The sequence below is a fragment of the Hyperolius riggenbachi genome, chromosome 3 (genome assembly GCF_040937935.1).
Source record: "Hyperolius riggenbachi isolate aHypRig1 chromosome 3, aHypRig1.pri, whole genome shotgun sequence".
In the NCBI taxonomy this organism is placed as follows: domain Eukaryota; kingdom Metazoa; phylum Chordata; class Amphibia; order Anura; family Hyperoliidae; genus Hyperolius; species Hyperolius riggenbachi.
In genome coordinates this window covers 5,603,879-5,626,004 of record NC_090648.1, presented here as the reverse complement: position 1 = coordinate 5,626,004, position 22,126 = coordinate 5,603,879, and the positions used below count along the sequence as shown (strand labels likewise).

Below are 22,126 nucleotides of genomic sequence, written 5' to 3'. Positions count from 1 at the left end.
AAGGGGAGGAGCATCATATTATAATACATTTTTCAGCAGAGATCAGGGATGGGGTCCGGAGGGCTCACCTGAGCAGCAGGTATGGTTGGCGTCATAGTAATAGCCGGAGGGGCAGCAGCCGTTAGTCTGGGATAGGCACTCGGCGGTCGGTACGCAGGACTCCAGCCCATCTGCGCAGAAGCATGAGCCCATATCGCAGGAACCGCCGCAGCTGCCGCACATCGTCATGTTCCCGCCTACAGACAGAAAACAAGGCTTGTCACTCACAGCGCTCTCCATATAGTGTGACGCTACATGTCTGAACACGGGGCGCTATTCATAAAGAAGAATATATCATTGCTCCATTCTCGCACCTCGGCCCCACTCATCATCACAGAAATAACACCTTAAAATTATAAAAAAGGCACCCAGCTGTTCATAAAATGATTAAACTGACAAAAAAGACAAAACTAATTTCCTTTCATGACAAGGTCAAACCCGCCTCCACACGGGACACAATCTATCATTTCATTAAAGTTTTCTACAAATTTTCTTTCCTGACTATTAGTCACAGTCATCCAGTGACCAACTGTGTCAAGCTTAAGAACCCTGCCAAAAACAGAATGGCTGAAATCAATCTAACAAATCTGATTGGCTGTTTGTGGCTCCACCCCCTTTAGTGAATGCGGACTCCAGTTACCCAGTGACTGACTGACTGTACCAGGTTTGAGGCTTGTGCCATAAACAGTGTAAGAATGGTAGCAATGTAAATATTCCCCTTCAAAATCAATAGGTGAATTTTGATTGGCTGTTATAGGCTCCACCCACATTTCTGAATATTAATCCCAGTCACCTTGTGGCCAACTGTGTCAAGTTTGGGAAGCCTGCCATTAACAGTGTAAGAATGGCTGCAGTTTATTTACAGCCTTAAACCTACAAGCACAACAAAAAAAAATGGCCACATCCAAAGAGGTGATAACATTATCTTTTTGTTTACATTACTTTGTCTGCTGCAATTAGTATATAGCCAGCAGCCTGCTGACTATGAACTGCGCACATTGTAGAACCAGATAGAGCTGAAAAGTAATAACAGAATAAATTATAATATATAAATACAGCAGCTATGCAGTACAATGCAATGGCAGCTTTCAGAGGAGATAAACTGCACTTTGGGAACTTGTAATCTCTAAACAGACAATATTATTTGTGCGCAAAAGCAAATATGGCAACTGCATCTATATATATACTGTGTAAAATCGGATGTATGTATGTGTGTGTATGTATCTATGTATGTATGTATGTATGTATGTATGTATGCATGTTCCGCGATCACTCGAAAACACCTTGACCGATTTGAACAAAACTTGGCATACAGATCCCTTACTACCTGGGATGATATGTTCTGGGGGTCTCGCGTCCCCCCTGCACACCTGAGCGGAGCTACAAACAGCCAATCAGATTTCACCCATTCATGCCAATGGAAAAAAATGTAAAAGGCTGCCATTCTCACAGTAATTAAGCCAGAGTCCCCACACTTGGTACCGTTGGTCACTTGGTGACTGAGGTTAAAAATCCAGGAAAAGTGGGAGGAGCATAAAACAGCCAATCAAATTTCAGCCATTCATTTTAAATGGGAAAATGTAAACTGCAGCCATTCTTAGACTGTTAATCACAGGATTCTCAAACTTGGCACACTTGGTCACTGGGTGAATAAGATTAAGATTCAGGAAAGTGGGTGGAGCCTACAACAGCCAATTAAATTTCACCTATTGATTTTTAAGGGGAATATTTAAACTGCTGCCATTCTTACACTTTTAATGGCAGAGGCTTCAAACTTGCTATAGTCGGTCATTGGGTGACTGGGGGTCCAAATTCACTAAAGGGGCGGGGCCACAAGCAGCCAATCAGATTTCCTTGGTGGATAAACTGCTTCCATTCACACATTTTTGATGCCAGTTGGTGGTGCCACAAACTACTTTTTTACATGGGAAAATATAAACTGCAGCCATTCTTACACTGTTAATGGTAGGGTTCTCAAACTTGCCACACTTGGTCACTGGGTGACTGGGATTGATATTCAGAAATGTGGGTGGAGCCTACAACAGCCAATCAAAATTCATCAATTGATTTTCAAGGGGAATATTTACATTGCTACAATTCTTACACTGTTAATGGCAGAGGCCTCAAACCTAAAACAGTCATTGGTTGACCGGGGTCCAAATTCACTAAAGGTAGTGGAGCCATACACAGCCAATCAGATTTGTTAGATTGATTTCACCCATTCTGTTATTGGCAGGGTTAGCAAACGCGACACAGTTGTTCCCTGGATGACTGGGATTAATACTTAGGAAAGTGGGTGGAGCCTACAAAAGCCAATCAAAATTCACCTATTGATTTTCAAGGGGAATATTGAAACTACTGCCATTCTTACACTGTTAATGGCAGAGGCCTCAAACCTGCTACAGTCAGAATCAGAATCAATTTATTTTCGCCAAGTAAGTTTGCACCTACAAGGAATTTGTCTTGGCAGTTGCTTAACAAACACAAACAAAAACAATACAAGGACAGACAGTGTGTATATTACAAGTCAAGGACATTTATGCAAGTATAGTGGCAGTAAGAAATGTGAGAGTTATTCATTTAAAATTCTGTGCTGATTACTTTCAAGTCCTAGCAGCTCTAACGTGGTTCAGCATTAAGTATGGCTACCGCTTGAGGAAAAAAGCTGTTCCTGTGTCTGGAGGTTTTGGTAGCAACTGACCGGAATCTTACTCCTGAAGGCATGCGCTGGAAGATGGAGTGAGCTGGGTGGGAGGGGTCAGAGGGAATCTTGGGAAGATGGAGTGAGCAGGGTGGGAGGGGTCAGAGGCAATTTTGGTTGCTCTCTTTCTGCACCTGCTAGCGTAAAGATCTTGCAGGGAAGGTAAGCTACAGCCAATTATCCTTTCCGCTGTTCGGATGATGCGCTGCAGCCTCCCCTTTTCTAATGCTGAGCAGGAGCTGAACCATACAGTCATAGATGATGTTATGGTGGATTCGATGATTGCAATGTAGAACTGCACCATTAGATTTTGAGGTAGGCCAAACTTTTTCAGCTGCCGTAGATGGTACATCCTCTGTTGCGCTTTCTTGACAATAGTGGCCGTATTGTTATCCCATTTTAGGTTGTGTGAGATCGTGGACCCAAGAAACTTGAATGACTCTACTTGGGTTATTGTGGATCCATTTATGGTTAACCATCTTAGCGGTATGGACGAGCTCAGCTCGTCCATCACCGCCGATGGCTGCCGCTCAGGCCCTGCTGGGCCGATTTTGTTCAAATAAAGAGCAGCACACGCAGCCGGCACTTTGCCAGCCGCGTGTGCTGCCCGATCGCCGCCGCTCTGCGGCGATTCGCCGCGAGCAGCGGCGAAAGAGGGTCCCCCCAGCCGCCTGAGCCCAGCGTAGCCGGAACAAAAAGTTCCGGCCAGCGCTAAGGGCTGGATCGGAGGCGGCTGACGTCAGGACGTCGGCTGACGTCCATGACGTCACTCCGCTCGTCGCTATGGCGACGATCTAAACAAAACAAGGAAGGCCGCTCATTGCGGCCTTCCTTGTTTATTCTGGGCGCCGGAGGCGATCGGAAGAACGCCTCCGGAGCGCCCTCTAGTGGGCTTTCATGCAGCCAACTTTCAGTTGGCTGCATGAAATAGTTTTTTTTAAATTTAAAAAAAACCCTCCCGCAGCCACCCTGGCGATCTTAATAGAACGCCAGGGTGGTTTTAAGGGAAGGTGCTGGGGGGAGATCTCCTAAAGTCTATTATCATCTCCATAGTTTTGAGAGCATTTAGTTCCAAGTTGTTGCTGCTGCACCAGGAGGAAAGCTGTCCCACCACATGCCTGTATGCAGACTCATCCCCGTTTTGTATGAGACCATCTACTGTTGTGTCGTCTGCAAACTTCAGAACCTTAACAGATGGATCTGTGGAGATGCAGTCATTGGTGTAAAGTGAGTAGAGCAGTGGGGAAAGCACACAGCCCTGGGGTGCACCAGTACTGACTGTCAGAGAGCTTGATGTGAGTTTACTAAGTCTAACACGCTGTCTTCTGTCGGTTAGGAAATCGGTTATCCATTTGCAGAGGGATTCAGGTATGTGTAGCTGGGAGAGCTTGCTGTGCAGCAGTGATGGAATTATGGTATTAAATGCAGAGCTGAAATCTATAAATAAAACCCTGGTGTAGGTTCCTGGGATATCTAAATGCTGTAGTACATAATGCATACACATGTTCACGGCATCGTCTGCGGATCTGTTAGGCCTGTAGGCAAATTGCAAAGAGTCCAGCAGGGGATCTGTGATGGATTTCAGATAAGTCATTATCAGTTTTTCGAATGCTTTCATGACCAATGATGTCAGGGCAACAGGCCTGTAATCATTTAAACATGTAGGTTTTGAATTTTTTGGAATTGGTACAATAGTTGAGCTTTTAAAACAGTCCGGAACAATTGAGAGTTCGAGAGATGCTTTGAATATGTCTGAATACAGGAGCTAATTGATCGGCACAGAGTTTCAGGCATTTCAATCATTAAGTGACTGGGGTTCAAATTCACTAAAGGGGAGGAGCCACAAACAGCCAATCATATTTCTTTGCTGGATAAAATGCTTCAATTTACACCATTTTCAGGAACCCAAAAGCTCAAAACTTGGTCATTGCGTGCCAAGATTACAAAAAGTGGGTGGAGTCAAAAACAGATTATCCTGGGAAAATGTAAACTGCAGCCCTTCTTCACTGTTAATGGCAGGGTTCTCAAACTTTGCACAGTTGGTTACTGGGTGACTGGGATTCATATTCAGAAAAGTCGGTTGAGCCTAAAAAACTAATCAAAATTCACCGGTTGTTTTTCAGGAGGAATATGGAAATTGCTGCCATTCTTGCACTGTTAATGGCACAAGCCTCAAACCTGGTACATTTGTTCATTGGGTCACTGGGGTTCAAATTCAGAAAAGGGGGCAGAGCCACCACCAATCATCAATTGTTCTTAACCTGAATCTGTTCTTATACGATTTTAGGTTTAAGATTGGCACACCTTACCGTGTGTGGTTTGGGTGCTCAGTCTTGATGCGAAAGCAGCATCAATCCAATGTCAATAATCCAAGTCCGACTGGCACACCATACCAATTCTCCAAGCGAGTTTATTGTTTGCAAAGCATGACAATTGTGCGGGGCCACCGATATGTCTGCACTTTATCTGATGAAGGGGACCCTCCGTGGCCCCGAAACAATTGTCATGCTGTGCAAACAATAAACTCGCTTGGAGAATTGATATGGTGTGCCAGTCGGACTTGGATTATTGACATTGAATCTGTTCTTAAGTCAGAACACTGTGCCATCTTTGCTCCCTGTACTTCATCTGTGCCCCCCTGTGCCTCCAGTGTCCCCCTCTATGTCACCTCTGCCCTCTGTACCTGCTTATACAATTTTAAAAGCCCTTTTTTCTTTGATTTTTTTTAAATCAATTTTCTCAAAAACTACAAGTCCAATTTGCAAAAAAAAAAATTGTACTGCAGGAGATCGCAGCGCTGTACAAGTGTTTACAGCATATTTTTTTTTCTTTTACAGCCTGCCAGCCCCGATCATGACAGGCAGGTTGTTTACAGAGCTCCTTCCCGATGCCAATTGGCGTTAGGCGGTCAGGAAGGGGTTAAGCATCAGATTTGGCATCGCACTGTCCCGGCTGCTGTTTACATTCACATTAGAATTTCAGCTCTTCAGGTCGGTTCTACACTTGTTGGTTCCACAATGCATCGCAGAAATCAGCCTTCATATGACACTGCGCCACGGTTGGGTGACAGCGTCATATGCATAGCCCCGCCCTCGGCTAATGATGTACTCCCTGCTGGACAGGGTCATATGCATAGCCCCACCCTTGGCTAGTGACGTACTCCCTGCTGGACAGGGTCATATGCATAGCCCTGCCTGTGACGGACGAGCCGTGAGACCAGAAAATGCAATAGCAGTCGGTTTCCTGCCTCGATTGTCGTTGCGTTGCCAAATCTGGATTGCCTGTCTGTGGATACCAGGCAGTCAAACCTGGGATCTCTCCCTCCCTCAGCAGAGAAATAGTTCAGTAACCTAAGGTACAGGATGCCTGTGATTTGTAATAAGCATGTGACTGAATGTGGCCTTAGCAGAGGTGTCAATTGCTTCAGCCATATGGCTGCTTGAAAGGAAGCCAGGAAGCTATCTCCCCAGGTGGCCCTGGAAGAGCTAGCCAGTGCAGCACCGATGGGGGCAGATTTGAATGCATGATTTCTGTCTGTTACATGGAGACCGTGTATAGCACAGCTATGAAATTCATATAGTCTTATTCGTTAAAATCTGCCCAATGTGCTGATATAAAATTCATTGCAATAACCCGTCCGGTTATTGGTGTATGACCCTTCTCAGGAACTGGACCCACTGCCCTAATCACGTCTGATGTCATATTAATCGGTATTTTCTGACAATTATGAATCTGCTATCCCCATAAAGATGTCATGTATTGTTTATGAGTTACAACATTTTATAAGTTTAAACCTAACATCTCTCTCAGGGGGAATGAACTGTCATTGGTGGGTAATTCAGAGGGGGCAGGCGTTGCCACGCCCCCAAACCAGCTTCATCAAAAGCACATTGCCAGCAGGTGGACCTCAGTCCTCCAAATCCCATCTTCACAAGAGCATGCTGCTGCTAGCCAGAGGACCATGTGGTTAGCGGCCATCTTGCCTGAACTTTGCTTCTGAACTGAAACAAAGGAACTTTACAAGTTTTCACAGAAAGGACATATTTCCACGAATCTAAGTACTTTCTCCCTTTTATTCTCATACGGGCTATTAATGTCTCTATAATTGTTGATTTTAACGATTTTCTGTATATATTAATTATTCATATTGCATATTTAATAAACGACGCTAACGTCCTTTATTTGTCCAGCTACCCTATTATTCAGCCGCACAAACTGAACCCTGACTTCTGAAGAGTCGCTACTATTGTTGATAGCTAGATAAAATAGCGTGTGTTTAACCGTTTTATTTGCAGGTCTAGAGTCAGTCGGTCAGTGGGCTCCTCTGTCCCATGGTAACAGAGGTGGTGGCAGTTATACCCTGAAGTAGTGTGTAATTTGTAATTACTGTAACTCACAGGCTCCCTTCTTGTCGGGCTGCTGCCAAAATTCCCGCGATTTCTGAGCACCGATTGCGACCACAGATTGCAGGGTCTGTCTGCTGAAACCGATTGGAAGGCATTATGCGGTCCGGCTACTAGGGGCCCTGTGACAGGTCGGCTAGTGATTTACTCCCTGCTGAGCAGGGTCATATGCATAGCCCCGCCCTCCACTCAGTGATGTACTTCCTGCTGGGCAGGGTCATATGCATAGCCCCGCCCTCCACTCAGTGATGTACTTCCTGCTGGGCAGGGTCATATGCATAGCCCCACCCTCCACTCAGTAAAGTACTTACTGCTGGACAGAGTCATATGCATAGCACTGCCCTGGCTAGTGATGTACTGTGTGCTGGGCAGAGTCATATGCATAGCACCGCCCTCCACTCTGTGGCGTGCTCCCTGCTGGGCATGTGCACCGCGTCACACCACACTCCGATCGTGCACACTGCCTGCAGTAGGCAAGGATTATGCGGTAATGTGCTGCAGACTTTGCTTCGGGATTGTGGTGACTTTGATACTTTGGCCGTACAGCGTCGCATCGTGTGGACTGTACAAGTCTCCATAGACTTGCATGGCGCTTGTGGCGGGGAAATGGCGGGTAAGGGATGCTCATTTGGATTTTTCTGAGTTGAAATTTCGTTGAACATTCAATTTACCACAACTTGGCTATTTTAGCCCAATCACAGAGCTTGGCAGCACTGGACGAATCAGGGAATGCTGAATTTTTCAGCAAAAAGTAATCAGAATTGGAAAATCGAAAACACAGAAATTGTCATTGGCGGAAATCGGAAATTCAGCAGAATCAGAAATGGGCGTTTCCAACCCTCTCTAGTGGCGAAAAAGCGCAGGGTGGGGCGGCGCAGCGCGCAAGTGTAAAAGGGGCCTAAAACAACAATCTGAGACTCTATTACTAATACACAGACAATTAATTATCACACTAGATTTGCTTTAGCTCCACACAAACATGCAATAGCTGAAACAATCATTCATGCAATAGAAGGGGGGCGGAACTTGGATGGAGGGGGTGTGGCCATCAGCACTGTAGTAGAAAGTTGTGGCAGAAGGGAGGAATCTCTGGGATTAGTATGATGGGGCAGGATATACTTACTGTAACATGCGGCCGCTGCAAAACAACAAGAACAGAAGTCATTAGTCCTCAGGGTGATAAAAAGTACATTAAAATTGTGATACAAAATGCCTGGGAAATTTGTCATTAATTTTGCACGTAACTAGTTTTCTAATTTTCCAATGATGTATAATTATGTGAATTTTGATTATTTGTGAAAAAGTAAAAAAAAGACCTTATAGTTTATGGGAAAAAAATAATAAAATAAAATAATGAGAGAAAAAAAAAGTATTTTTAAACTTAGAAAAAAGACATTTTGCTGCATAAACTTTACTAATATGGCGGGTTGCAAGTTCTGTATACACATTTAATACATTTTAAGAAAACAGACTCCCCTACCAAGCCTCTGTACCCCCCTTGTCACCCATGCAGGCTGGGATAGCCAGAATTCAGAGCTAGGACTGTGTGGGGCTCCCCAGCCAGAGCTATACCAGCCTGCATGGTCCATACTTTACAAGAATGATGTTACTTATGGGATTTGCATAACTCTCATTATACAGTATATGGAGCACCTACATTGCCTGTTACACAAACAACAGAGCTGAACAGTAGGGATGCTCATTCGCATTCCGCAGAAATGCAATTTCAGCATTTCCAATTGGAAATTGCATTTCTGCATTGAAATTCTGAAATCGGTGATGCAAGCGCGGTAGGCGGATTTTCGCGGAAATCGCGGAAATTTTTGCCGACTTTGACATCAATTTTCTCATAAAGTACAAGGTCCTTTTGAAAGATTTTTTTTCCTCTTGTTCCCAGTCTTCTGCTTAACATACCCTGAAAATGTGGGGTTTCTAGCACCCATCAGGGCTTTGTTATTCATCTCTAAAATCGGCATCATACCACATAGTGGTTCCAATGCGGATTTTCACTGTAATTTCTGCTGAGTTTACCACTGATTTTCTCAAAAAGTACAAGGTCTTTTTGAAAGTTTTTTTTTTTCCTCTTGTTCCCAATCTTCTGCTAAACATACCCTGAACATTTGGTGTCTCTAGCTCCTATAGGGGCTTTGCTATTAACCTCTAAAGTCGGCGTCATACCGCATATTGGTAATGCAGATTTTCTGCATTTTACATAACAGTCTACAGCCACCGACTTCAGCGGTTAATAGCAAAGCTCCTGTAAGTGCTGGAAACACCACATTTTCCAGCAAGCAAAAGAGTGGGAACAAGAGAAAATTGATGTTAAATCGGTGGAAATTACCGCTAAAATCTGCATCGGAATGTGGAAATCAAAAACGGAAATTAGCATTTCGGACCATATCTACTGAACATTGTGAAATTACACAATGAGTTATATTATTTGTGTGTTAGAGTAACCAAGCAGCTCGGGGTGACCTAAACCACTAGAAATGTATTATTTGTGTGTAACCCAGATAACTTGGAAAACATGCACTGCCTACACACACATTAAGTCTAATTTGGTTCCATGAATCTACAAAAATAACAACAACATTTCTATAGTGCTTTTCTCCCATAGAACTCAAAGCGCCTAGGGTCTCTCAGTAATTGGTAGTAGGATGACGTATTAACTCAATGAAATTATATTTCTGCAAATGCCAAACTGAACAGGTGGGTTTTCAGTCTGGATTTAAACACGTCCAGAGATGGAGCTGATCTAATCTGCTGAGGTAAGGAGTCCATTAACGCAGGAGCAGCATGACAGAAGGCAGGGGCGTAGCAATAGGGGGTGCAGAGGTTGCGACCGCATCGGGGCCCTTGGGCCAGAGGGGCCCCCCCTCAACTGCAGTATTAGCTCTCTATTGGTCCTGTGCTGATCACTTCTTTAGATACTTGGATACTTTGAATAGTAGTAATCATTAACAAGTTGTTCCCCATCCCCTTCTTGCCCCTCTGACACTGTAGTTGCCATTGGCAGGTTTTGGTGCACCCTATCAATTGCTATGTATAGATTGCTTGGGGGGCCCCATGTAAATCTTGCACAGGGGCCAATACCTCCTTAGCTATGCTACTGACAGAAGGCAAACGTTTTCAGGGGGACTCTGGGTATGACTAGATTATTAGAACCTGTGGAGGGGGATTGCTACGCAGCTGTAACATTTCTTTCATGTATCCAGGGCCCAGATTATTCAGTGATTTAAACATTAGTAGAATCTACCCCATATGTCTACAGCACAAGGTTACTCTTTGTAGCTTGCAGGAAATAGGGAGGAAATTGTGCAAATTGTGGGGGCCTCATTTGTGGTCACAGGAAATAACAGACAGGAGAGATCTTCAGCCTTGGCGGACCGATGCACTGAGGCCAGTGTCTCCTCCTAACACTTCTCTCCACAACAAACCTATGAAAGGACACTTTGAACAGTAGATAAGGGTGGAAGAGATACCTTTAAAATGTATTGTCTGCATCAGAGCCATGTCTAGCGATGGGTTGGAACCGGAACACTGCGGAAATAAAGTATGAAAGAAGGTAAGTCATTGACTTTTTTTTTTTTTTACCAAATCTTTTTTTTTTTTTTTTTTTTTTACTGAAATTAAATTCTCAATAAACAAAAATAAAATGTTAACAAGGAATTACCTATTCCAACATGCAGTAATGAGAAAGATTTAAAGATCGAGGGTCTTCAGGCCAAACTCACTATCAGATATTTAGCCTGAGAAGGCCTGGCTCGGAGAACAGATTGAGTTATGTAGGCACAAGATATGAAAGATAGCAAGAAAGGCTATTTCAACATAAAAAAAAAAAAAAAACATACGAAAAAGTAAAAACAGAAGTGAAAACTTGTAGTGCCTCTTTCCCAAACAGGTTCCCTCACAACGTATGTATGAAGGCGCCTCGTCAGTGTGACCAGCAGCTGATAAACTTCATGTTCAAAAACGTGAAAGAGCCGAGGGAGGGGGCCAGTCTGCGGTAATTGCTCAGATGTAATTGTATGGATCTGAGGGAAGGTCAGTTTCCCGGCTATAGTAGAAATTCACTTTCATGACTGGTTCTGAGACCTTTAATTTCATTCCAGGAGTCTCTACAAGAGCTGGGACATATAACTTGGCACCTCAGCGATGATTGCCTGAGAGCTATGACATCACAGCTGCACCGTGACATCACAGTGATGCGTTTATATGGTTACCTCACCTGGCTGCAGTAGCTGGTTCCGATACAAAGTCGCACATTACAGAAGATGTAGAGGCCCGGATATCCAATGAAATTCACAGTATTGATGCTCAATCTGGACTCTAAACTGATCCCGTTCTCTGTGATGACTACGCCAGCATCAGCACAGCTGCGGATAAAACAAGATTACACTGTGATTACTGATGCATTGGAGAAGTGTTTACTGTCACTACATGTTTACAGTAAAGGCCAGATTGTCCTTTCTTATAGCACTAGTCTACCTAAGCCTGTTTAAAAACGAGCTCTAGGTAGTGATACCACCACCCCCGCCCTCCATGTTAGTGCGCATGTGCGCACCCACCGCACGGGCACGCACCCGACCACCCGCCGCCCACCGCGCACGCACCTGACCACCCGCCGCCCACCGCGCTCGCACCTGACCACCCGCCGCCCACCGCGCGCACCCGTCCGCCCGGCTCCCTGTCCCGTCCTCCTGTCCCAACGGCACATGCGAAGTACAGAAAACCACAGACACACAGACAGGGCGAGATGATGATGCAGGGACAGGTAGGTTTTATTATAGAGGATTATGGAATGATGACTCACTCTCCTCTGATCACTAACATCGCCATGATCTGGTCACTTCTGCCCTTTCAGAAGACATGTCGGTGCTCCTGATGGGTGATGGAGATTCCTGATATTTTATCCCGACACTTCAGGCCACACTCTGGGCAGCTGACTCCAGGAATCTCCATATTGCTGCTTATAGTTTGCATGGGAATCACTCATCACAACTGGGAGAGATAAGATGAACGAATCTGCCAGATCGATGCCACAGCCACTGGCATAACCACAGCCCATGGGGCCCCCTGCAAAATTGTCATGGGGCCTCCTGGAATTTAAACTTCTCCCCACTTTAACCCCCCTCCGCACACCCCTTGCCCCGACACGCATGCAGAATAGTGCAGGGACCAGAGTAATACTTACCTGCTCCGGTGCTGCTGGTCTCCTCCACGCATCACAGCCACACAATCTCAGCTGCCATTCACCGGTTACCGATCATGTGACTCACATCGGTCATATGATCGGGAGCCAGCGAATGGCAGCAGAGAGTGTGCAGCTGTATTGCATGGAGGAGACACACAGTGCGGGAGCAGGTAACATTACTCTGGCCCCTGTGCTACTCTGCATGTGGGAGGGAGGGGAGGGGAGGGGTGTGGGCCCGCACAGCTCTGCCCCCCCCCTGCCCCCCCCAGTTATGCCCTTACATGGCCATCCGATCATACTTGCAATAGATTTCTATCTGAAATTAATCAAAGCTGTTGATTGCTCAAGATGAAAATATCTTTAAAAGGGGGCGATCAGAAAGTATATTTTGGGACGGCCAATGGATCCCCCCCCTCCTGGTCTCCCCTCCCATGTAGAATGTGCTCCCCTGGGCCCTGTGCAGAATGTTGGCAGCAGAGCTTACACTCGCCTGTCCACTGGCTCCTCCTGAGTCTTCTCACCGGCCCCCACCAGTGCTCATATGTCCCGTGACCTGGTGGCATGTATATAGTCATGGGGTACATGGGCAATGGCGGGTATGGAGTGTGGGCAGGAAGAGGTGGAGTGCACCAGCGGACAGGTGAGTGTGAGCTCTGCTGCCCACACTCTGCACAGGGGAGCAGTCATCGCTGCATGATGGCGATACCATAGATCTTTAGATAGATAGCTAGATAGACAGATGGACGGACGGACGGACAGACAGACAGACAGACAGATTTCTTTTAGCAGTGTGTGCCAGAAATGGTTCCCTTTATGATCAGATTTCCAGAGAGATCTAGGTATTTGTTGAATCTGTTGGCCATCTGCCAGTGTATTGACACTGTAACATTATTATTATTTATATTCATATCTTCCGTGGTGCTGCAGGTTACACACAGACCCTCCCTGCCTTCTGCCCCTGTCTGTTGCCCCCCAGTCTGAAGGTCTCCCCATCCCCTCCCTTATTGCACAGTGTTACAGAGACCACGTATTGCACTTACCCTCCAGACACAAGCGGGACGCTGTCAGTACGATTATCGGTGGAGGATGCCACACACTGCTCCACCCTCAGGGTAGAGTCAATCCCCAGTGAGGCAGATGCTGTGAGCACCAGATAGATGATGTCACCGGTGTGGAAGGTGTCGGTCTCCAGTATTGCCATAGCGTACTGCGGATCGCTGTATGCAGCAACTCTCAGAGGAAGACTGTTTGTCCCACTGTAGGGAGATATGTGACATACAGGAGACAGAGAGATAAGAGACATATATAACATCAACCATTTCTACGTATAAGCAAGAAATAGACAGGGGAGAGCACAGAACCAGTGGGATACACACAGGGCAATATACATCAGTAAAGTAGAACTATGCAGCCACTAGGGATGCTCTATAGGCAGTAGCAGTGTTAGGCCAGAGCTGCAGCCACTAGGGGGTGCTCTATAGGCAGTAGCAGTGTTAGGCCAGAGCTGCAGCCACTAGGGGGTGCTCTATAGGCAGTAGCAGTGTTAGGCCAGAGCTGGAGCCACTAGGGGGCGCTCTATAGGCAGTAGCAGTGTTAGGCCAGAGCTGCAGCCACTAGGGGGTGCTCTATAGGCAGTAGCAGTGTTAGGCCAGAGCTGCAGCCACTAGGGGGGCGCTCTATAGACTGTAGCAGTGTTAGGCCAGAGCTGCAGCCACTAGGGGGTGCTCTATAGGCAGTAGCAGTGTTAGGCCAGAGCTGCAGCCACTAGGAGGTGCTCTATAGGCAGTAGCAGTGTTAGGCCAGAGCTGCAGCCACTAGGGGGGGCTCTATAGGCAGTAGCAGTGTTAGGCCAGAGCTGCAGTCACTAGGGGGGCGCTCTATAGGCAGTAGCAGTGTTAGGCCAGAGCTGCAGCCACTAGGGGGTGCTATATAGGCAGTAGCAGTGTTAGGCCAGAGCTGCAGCCACTAGGGGCCCTCTATAGGCAGTAGCAGTGTTAGGCCAGAGCTGCAGCCACTAGGGGGTGCTCTATAGGCAGTAGCAGTGTTAGGCCAGAGCTGCAGCCACTAGGGGCCCTCTATAGGCAGTAGCAGTGTTAGGCCAGAGCTGCAGCCACTAGGGGGTGCTCTATAGGCAGTAGCAGAGTTAGGCCAGAGCTGCAGTCACTAGGGGGCGCTCTATAGGCAGTAGGCGGGTGGTGGGCGGGTGGGCCATTCACTTTCGCTGCCTAATGGAGGATGACGGGCGTTATCCTTCTCCCTTCACACACTACCTAGCGCCCTCCCCCCCTCGACCAATCAATTCAAACCTCCCCCCAGCTAACCCCTCCCAGAAAATTAACCCTTTGTGGGTTCGCTTGGAACCCGCAGGGGTCATGGTGCTGCTGTGATGAGCACAGCGCATCTCTTACTGTTGTTGCATGCGGCGGCTTTTCCGCATTCTGCCCTGTTATTTTTCTGTATTATTGTGTATTGCCTAGTTTCCATGCCTGATGGACATTCGCTGCATCCTCGGTGGGTCAGTGAAGTCCATTATCCTGATAGCTTGGATTCTGCCATCACCACGTTGGTGACTGGTAGTATTCCTGCTACTCTAGTTTCTGGGAACGTAACTATAGGCTGCAGTTGCTATTAGTTACGTTCTGTCCTGTAGTCTTGCCTAGGTGGATGCTTGCTGGTGACTGTTGTTAGCTTGCTCTGCTTCTGTGGACGTGACTGTGAGCTGCGGTTGCTACTAGTTACGCTCCAATCTATAGTCCTGTCTTGTACCTGTCTGAATGCTTGCTATCGCTAAGGCAGCGCAACATCGCACTGCGCTGCCATTGTGTCTTACTTGTCTAGTTACACTCCAATCTATAGTCCTGTCTTGTATCTGTCTGAGTGCTTGCTATCGCTAAGGCAACGCAACATCGCACTGTGCTGCCATTGTGCCTTACTTGTCTAGTTACACTACAATCTATAGTCCTGCCTTGTACCCGTCTGAGTGCTTGCTATCGCAAGGGTAGCACAACATCGCACTGCGCTGCCATTGTGTCTTACTTGTCTAGTTACGCTCCAATCTATAGTCCTGTCTTGTATCTGTCTGAATGCTTGCTATCGCTAAGGCAACGCAACATCGCACTGTGCTGCCATTGTGCCTTACTTGTCTAGTTACACTCCAATCTATAGTCCTGTCTTGTATCTGTCTGAATGCTTGCTATCGCAAGGGTAGCACAACATCGCACTGCGCTGCCATTGTGTCTTACTTGTCTAGTTACACTCCAATCTATAGTCCTGTCTTGTATCTGTCTGAATGCTTGCTATCGCAAGGGTAGCACAACATCGCACTGCGCTGCCATTGTGTCTTACTTGTCTAGTTACACTCCAATCTATAGTCCTGTCTTGTATCTGTCTGAGTGCTTGCTATCGCAAGGGTAGCACAACATCGCACTGCGCTGCCATTGTGTCTTACTTGTCTAGTTACACTCCAATCTATAGTCCTGTCTTGTATCTGTCTGAGTGCTTGCTATCGCAAGGGTAGCACAACATCGCACTGCGCTGCCATTGTGTCTTACTTGTCTAGTTACACTCCAATCTATAGTCCTGTCTTGTATCTGTCTGAGTGCTTGCTATCGCTAAGGCAACGCAACATCACACTGCGCTGCCATTGTGTCTTACTTGTCTAGTTACGCTCCAATCTATAGTCCTGTCTTGTATCTGTCTGAATGCTTGCTATTGCAAGGGTAGCACAACATCGCACTGCACTGCCATTGTGTCTTACTTGTCTAGTTACGCTCCAATCTATAGTCCTGTCTTGTATCTGTCTGAGTGCTTGCTATCGCAAGGGTAGCACAACATCGCACTGCGCTGCCATTGTGTCTTACTTGTCTAGGTACACTCCAATCTATAGTCCTGTCTTGTATCTGTCTGAATGCTTGCTATCGCAAGGGTAGCACAACATCGCACTGCGCTGCCATTGTGTCTTACTTGTCTAGTTACACTCCAATCTATAGTCCTGTCTTGTACCTGTCTGAGTGCTTGCTATCGCTAAGGCAGCACAACATCGCACTGCGCTGCCATTGTGTCTTACTTGTCTAGTTACACTACAATCTATAGTCCTGCCTTGTACCCGTCTGAGTGCTTGCTATCGCTAAGGCAGCGCAACATCGCACTGTGCTGCCATTGTGCCTTACTTGTCTAGTTACGCTCCAATCTATAGCCCTGTCTTGTACCCGTCTGAGTGCTTGCTATCGCTAAGGCAGCGCAACATCGCACTGTGCTGCCATTGTGCCTTACTTGTCTAGTTACGCTCCAATCTATAGTCCTGTCTTGTACCTGTCTGAGTGCTTGCTATCGCTAAGGCAGCGCAACATCGCACTGTGCTGCCATTGTGTCTTACTTGTCTAGTTACACTCCAATCTATAGTCCTGTCTTGTACCTGTCTGAGTGCTTGCTATCGCTAAGGCAGCACAACATCACACTGTGCTGCCATTGTGCCTTACTTGTCTAGTTACGCTCCAATCTATAGTCCTGTCTTGTACCTGTCTGAGTGCTTGCTATCGCTAAGGCAGCGCAACATCGCACTGTGCTGCCATTGTGTCTTACTTGTCTAGTTACACTACAATCTATAGTCCTGCCTTGTACCTGTCTGAGTGCTTGCTATCGCTAAGGCAGCGCAACATCTCACTGTGCTGCCATTGTGTCTTACTTGTCTAGTTACACTACAATCTATAGTCCTGCCTTGTACCTGTCTGAGTGCTTGCTATCGCTAAGGCAGCGCAACATCGCACTGCGCTGCCATTGTGTCTTACTTGTCTAGTTACGCTCCAATCTATAGTCCTGCCTTGTACCTGTCTGAGTGCTTGCTATCGCTAAGGCAGCGCAACATCGCACTGCGCTGCCATTGTGTCTTACTTGTCTAGTTACACTCCAATCTATAGTCCTGTCTTGTACCTGTCTGAGTGCTTGCTATCGCTAAGGCAGCGCAACATCGCACTGCGCTGCCATTGTGTCTTACTTGTCTAGTTACACTCCAATCTATAGTCCTGTCTTGTACCTGTCTGAGTGCTTGCTATCGCAAGGGCAGCACAACATCGCACTGCGCTGCCATTGTGTCTTCTCGTCTAGTTACACTCCAATCTATAGTCCTGTCTTGTACCTGTCTGAATGCTTGCTATCGCTAAGGCAATGCAACATTGCACTGCGCTGCCATTGTGTCTTCTTGTCTAGTTACACTCCAATCTATAGTCGGGGCGCTCTATAGGCAGTAGGCGGGTGGTGGGCGGGTGGGCCATTCACTTTCGCTGCCTAATGGAGGATGACGGGCGTTATCCTTCTCCCTTCACACACTACCTAGCGCCCTCCCCCCCTCGACCAATCAATTCAAACCTCCCCCCAGCTAACCCCTCCCAGAAAATTAACCCTTTGTGGGTTCGCTTGGAACCCGCAGGGGTCATGGTGCTGCTGTGATGAGCACAGCGCATCTCTTACTGTTGTTGCATGCGGCGGCTTTTCCGCATTCTGCCCTGCTGCCAAACACACGCTTCCGCGTACCAACCGCCGCACTGGACGCGGAATCAGCCGCCTGCTCAGTAGCACATGTGGCGGCTTTTCTGCGATCTCTCACAGTAAGGATCCCTCCTGTAGCCTGTTCTCTCCATTGCAGTGGAGCTGCAAACGGACAGTTCTGGCTGGTTTTCTTGCATTCGGTTGTACATTCGCAATGGGCCTCATTGTCATTTGCAATCGCTCTGCAGGTCTGGGCAGCTCAGGATGCTGTCATCATTCCACCAATGGCTTACTACAGCTGAGCTGCGGCCAGATAGCCCTGGATTTCCTGCATGCATGTTGTTACATAGTACTGCATGTATTTCTTATGGGAGTCTTTTGCATTCACAACCGGCTAGCACATGGTAATCAAGCCAGCTCAGGATTGAATGATTACCATTCAGCTGTGTGGAAATTTGCATACCTGTATCCATTGGTCGATGCCGGCATAAAAGTCTGTCTCCCCTTTTAGACCTCGCCCATCATAGCGGTCAGTACGCTGGTCTGCTGGGCACTGTGCTGCTCTGTATAGTTCTGTTATTGTAGTTCAATGCGACCTTATTACTTGTGCTTGAGCTAGTTTCTTGATAAATATATATACAGACTTGCTAATATATGTTTATCCGTTAGTTGAGCTGTTTGTTATTTTTCTGTATTATTGTGTATTGCCTTGTTTCCATGCCTGATGGACGTTCGCTGCATCCTCGGTGGGTCAGTGAAGTCCATTATCCTGATAGCTTGGATTCTGCCATCACCACGTTGGTGACTGGTAGTATTCCTGCTACTCTAGTTTCTGGGAACGTAACTATAGGCTGCAGTTGCTATTAGTTACGTTCTGTCCTGTAGTCTTGCCTAGGTGGATGCTTGCTGGTGACTGTTGTTAGCTTGCTCTGCTTCTGTGGACGTGACTGTGAGCTGCGGTTGCTACTAGTTACGCTCCAATCTATAGTCCTGTCTTGTACCTGTCTGAATGCTTGCTATCGCTAAGGCAGCGCAACATCGCACTGTGCTGCCATTGTGTCTTACTTGTCTAGTTACACTCCAATCTATAGTCCTGTCTTGTATCTGTCTGAGTGCTTGCTATCGCTAAGGCAACGCAACATCGCACTGTGCTGCCATTGTGCCTTACTTGTCTAGTTACACTACAATCTATAGTCCTGCCTTGTACCCGTCTGAGTGCTTGCTATCGCAAGGGTAGCACAACATCGCACTGCGCTGCCATTGTGTCTTACTTGTCTAGTTACGCTCCAATCTATAGTCCTGTCTTGTATCTGTCTGAATGCTTGCTATCGCTAAGGCAACGCAACATCGCACTGTGCTGCCATTGTGCCTTACTTGTCTAGTTACACTCCAATCTATAGTCCTGTCTTGTATCTGTCTGAATGCTTGCTATCGCAAGGGTAGCACAACATTGCACTGCGCTGCCATTGTGTCTTACTTGTCTAGTTACACTCCAATCTATAGTCCTGTCTTGTATCTGTCTGAGTGCTTGCTATCGCTAAGGCAATGCAACATCACACTGCGCTGCCATTGTGTCTTACTTGTCTAGTTACGCTCCAATCTATAGTCCTGTCTTGTATCTGTCTGAATGCTTGCTATCGCTAAGGCAATGCAACATCACACTGCGCTGCCATTGTGTCTTACTTGTCTAGTTACGCTCCAATCTATAGTCCTGTCTTGTATCTGTCTGAATGCTTGCTATCGCAAGGGTAGCACAACATCGCACTGCGCTGCCATTGTGTCTTACTTGTCTAGTTACGCTCCAATCTATAGTCCTGTCTTGTATCTGTCTGAGTGCTTGCTATCGCAAGGGTAGCACAACATCGCACTGCGCTGCCATTGTGCCTTACTTGTCTAGTTACGCTCCAATCTATAGTCCTGTCTTGTACCTGTCTGAGTGCTTGCTATCGCTAAGGCAGCGCAACATCGCACTGTGCTGCCATTGTGCCTTACTTGTCTAGTTACGCTCCAATCTATAGTCCTGTCTTGTACCCGTCTGAGTGCTTGCTATCGCTAAGGCAACGCAACATCGCACTGTGCTGCCATTGTGCCTTACTTGTCTAGTTACGCTCCAATCTATAGTCCTGTCTTGTACCTGTCTGAGTGCTTGCTATCGCTAAGGCAGCACAACATCGCACTGTGCTGCCATTGTGCCTTACTTGTCTAGTTACACTCCAATCTATAGTCCTGTCTTGTATCTGTCTCAATGCTTGCTATCGCAAGGGTAGCACAACATCGCACTGCGCTGCCATTGTGTCTTACTTGTCTAGTTACACTCCAATCTATAGTCCTGTCTTGTATCTGTCTGAATGCTTGCTATCGCAAGGGTAGCACAACATCGCACTGCGCTGCCATTGTGTCTTACTTGTCTAGTTACCCTCCAATCTATAGTCCTGTCTTGTACCTGTCTGAGTGCTTGCTATCGCTAAGGCAGCGCAACATCGCACTGCGCTGCCATTGTGTCTTACTTGTCTAGTTACACTCCAATCTATAGTCCTGTCTTGTACCTGTCTGAGTGCTTGCTATCGCAAGGGCAGCACAACATCGCACTGCGCTGCCATTGTGTCTTCTCGTCTAGTTACACTCCAATCTATAGTCCTGTCTTGTACCTGTCTGAATGCTTGCTATCGCTAAGGCAATGCAACATTGCACTGCGCTGCCATTGTGTCTTCTTGTCTAGTTACACTCCAATCTATAGTCCTGTCTTGTACCTGTCTGAGTGCTTGCTATCGCTAAGGCAGCGCAACATCGCACTGCGCTGCCATTGTGTCTTACTTGTCTAGTTACACTCCAATCTATAGTCCTGTCTTGTACCTGTCTGAGTGCTTGCTATCGCTAAGGCAATGCAACATCGCACTGCGCTGCCATTGTGTCTTACTTGTCTAGTTACACTCCAATCTATAGTCCTGTCTTGTACCTGTCTGAGTGCTTGCTATCGCAAGGGCAGCACAACATCGCACTGCGCTGCCATTGCGTCTTATTTGTAGTGATATCAGAAGCCCAGAGCTGCAGTTGCTCTGGGCAGCCTGTCTATCCTCTTCCATTAATCAGCTACCAGCCTTTTTGCTCTGAGTGGTCACAGTATAACCCCCCCAAGCATTACACTTGTGATTTGTAAACAGACAGTATTGCTTATGCGCAAAGGCATTACACCCAAGCCTTGTAAAGCTTTTCTGCAACTGGGATATGTGAGGGTGTGGAGGAGAGAGGTACCCAATGCTTATTTATTTATTGAATTATTCTGGTTGGATGTGGTGAACAGATGTATTTTTTCAACCAAACTAACTAATTATGTACGTATGAACTGAGAGAGTACGAGCAGAGAGGGATGGGACACAGATATTGGAGCAGAGAGGTAGATTTGGGGGTCATTGCTCTTACAGTGTGATAGGAGGCCGAGACAAGCTGTAGGCACAACTGAAGTTTCTCCAGATGGTTTTCAGCCACGGTCTGCTTGTATACAACACCCCGGGATCAATGGTTAGACTGTTCTGAATGACGAATGTGGTTGTATTGACCTGCAGAAATAATGACACAAACACATCAGGATAATACACTGAAAGCATTTAAAAAATGGGAGATAATGGTGGACTAACCCCCCAACTGTAGACTTGAATTGTCTGAGAGGCATGAAACAAACAATACACATACAAGAGCAAGTTCCAACCCGTATGTAACATTGATACATACCACTAGATAGAACCATAAAAGGAATTAGGAAAAAACAATACAAGTATCCAACTCATTTTTAAAACATACAATTATATAAATGATATGAGCCCATGGTTGCTGTGCTCTGTAAACAGTCTGTAGTCTGAGTGGTGTAAAACTGGTAAAAAAATAAAATAGAATTCATAATGTAGTCTCAGATAAAGAGATATAATATGAGTGTATAATAGAGAGATCTCATATAAAACTATATCAACTAGCATCACCTATATGCAGATGACACCCATATTTACCTCCATACCACTGACCTCTCCACCACCACCATGGAGAAGGTATCCTACAGCCTCTCAGCTATCTTATCCTGGGTGTCTGCCAGCTTCCTAAAGTTAAACCTGGACAAGACTGAACTCCTAATCTTCCCGCCCCGTGCTGTTTCACCCCCCGCAGACCTATACGTCACTGTCAATGGCACAATCATTCGTCCAACCACACAAGCCCGCTGCCTGGGTGTCATCCTGGACTCAGCCCTCCCCATCACCTCCCACATCCAAACCGTAGCTAGGGCCTGCTATTTACATTTATGCAACATCTCCAAGA

At 46.6% G+C, this 22,126-nt stretch overlaps 1 protein-coding gene across 1 annotated transcript in view; it reads right to left on the bottom strand.

Annotated features, from left to right (window-relative positions):
• LOC137560811 (uncharacterized) overlaps positions 1–22,126 on the bottom strand; it is a 146,460-nt gene that overhangs the window by 22,445 nt on the left and 101,889 nt on the right. Inside the window, exons 16-21 of the mRNA XM_068271946.1 lie at positions 21,242–21,378; positions 13,378–13,593; positions 11,372–11,519; positions 10,626–10,683; positions 8,267–8,281; positions 69–236 (exon numbers count right to left, since the gene is read on the bottom strand). Coding sequence (XP_068128047.1) covers positions 69–236; positions 8,267–8,281; positions 10,626–10,683; positions 11,372–11,519; positions 13,378–13,593; positions 21,242–21,378 — 742 coding nt within the window. The remainder of the gene's footprint in view (positions 1–68; positions 237–8,266; positions 8,282–10,625; positions 10,684–11,371; positions 11,520–13,377; positions 13,594–21,241; positions 21,379–22,126) is intronic.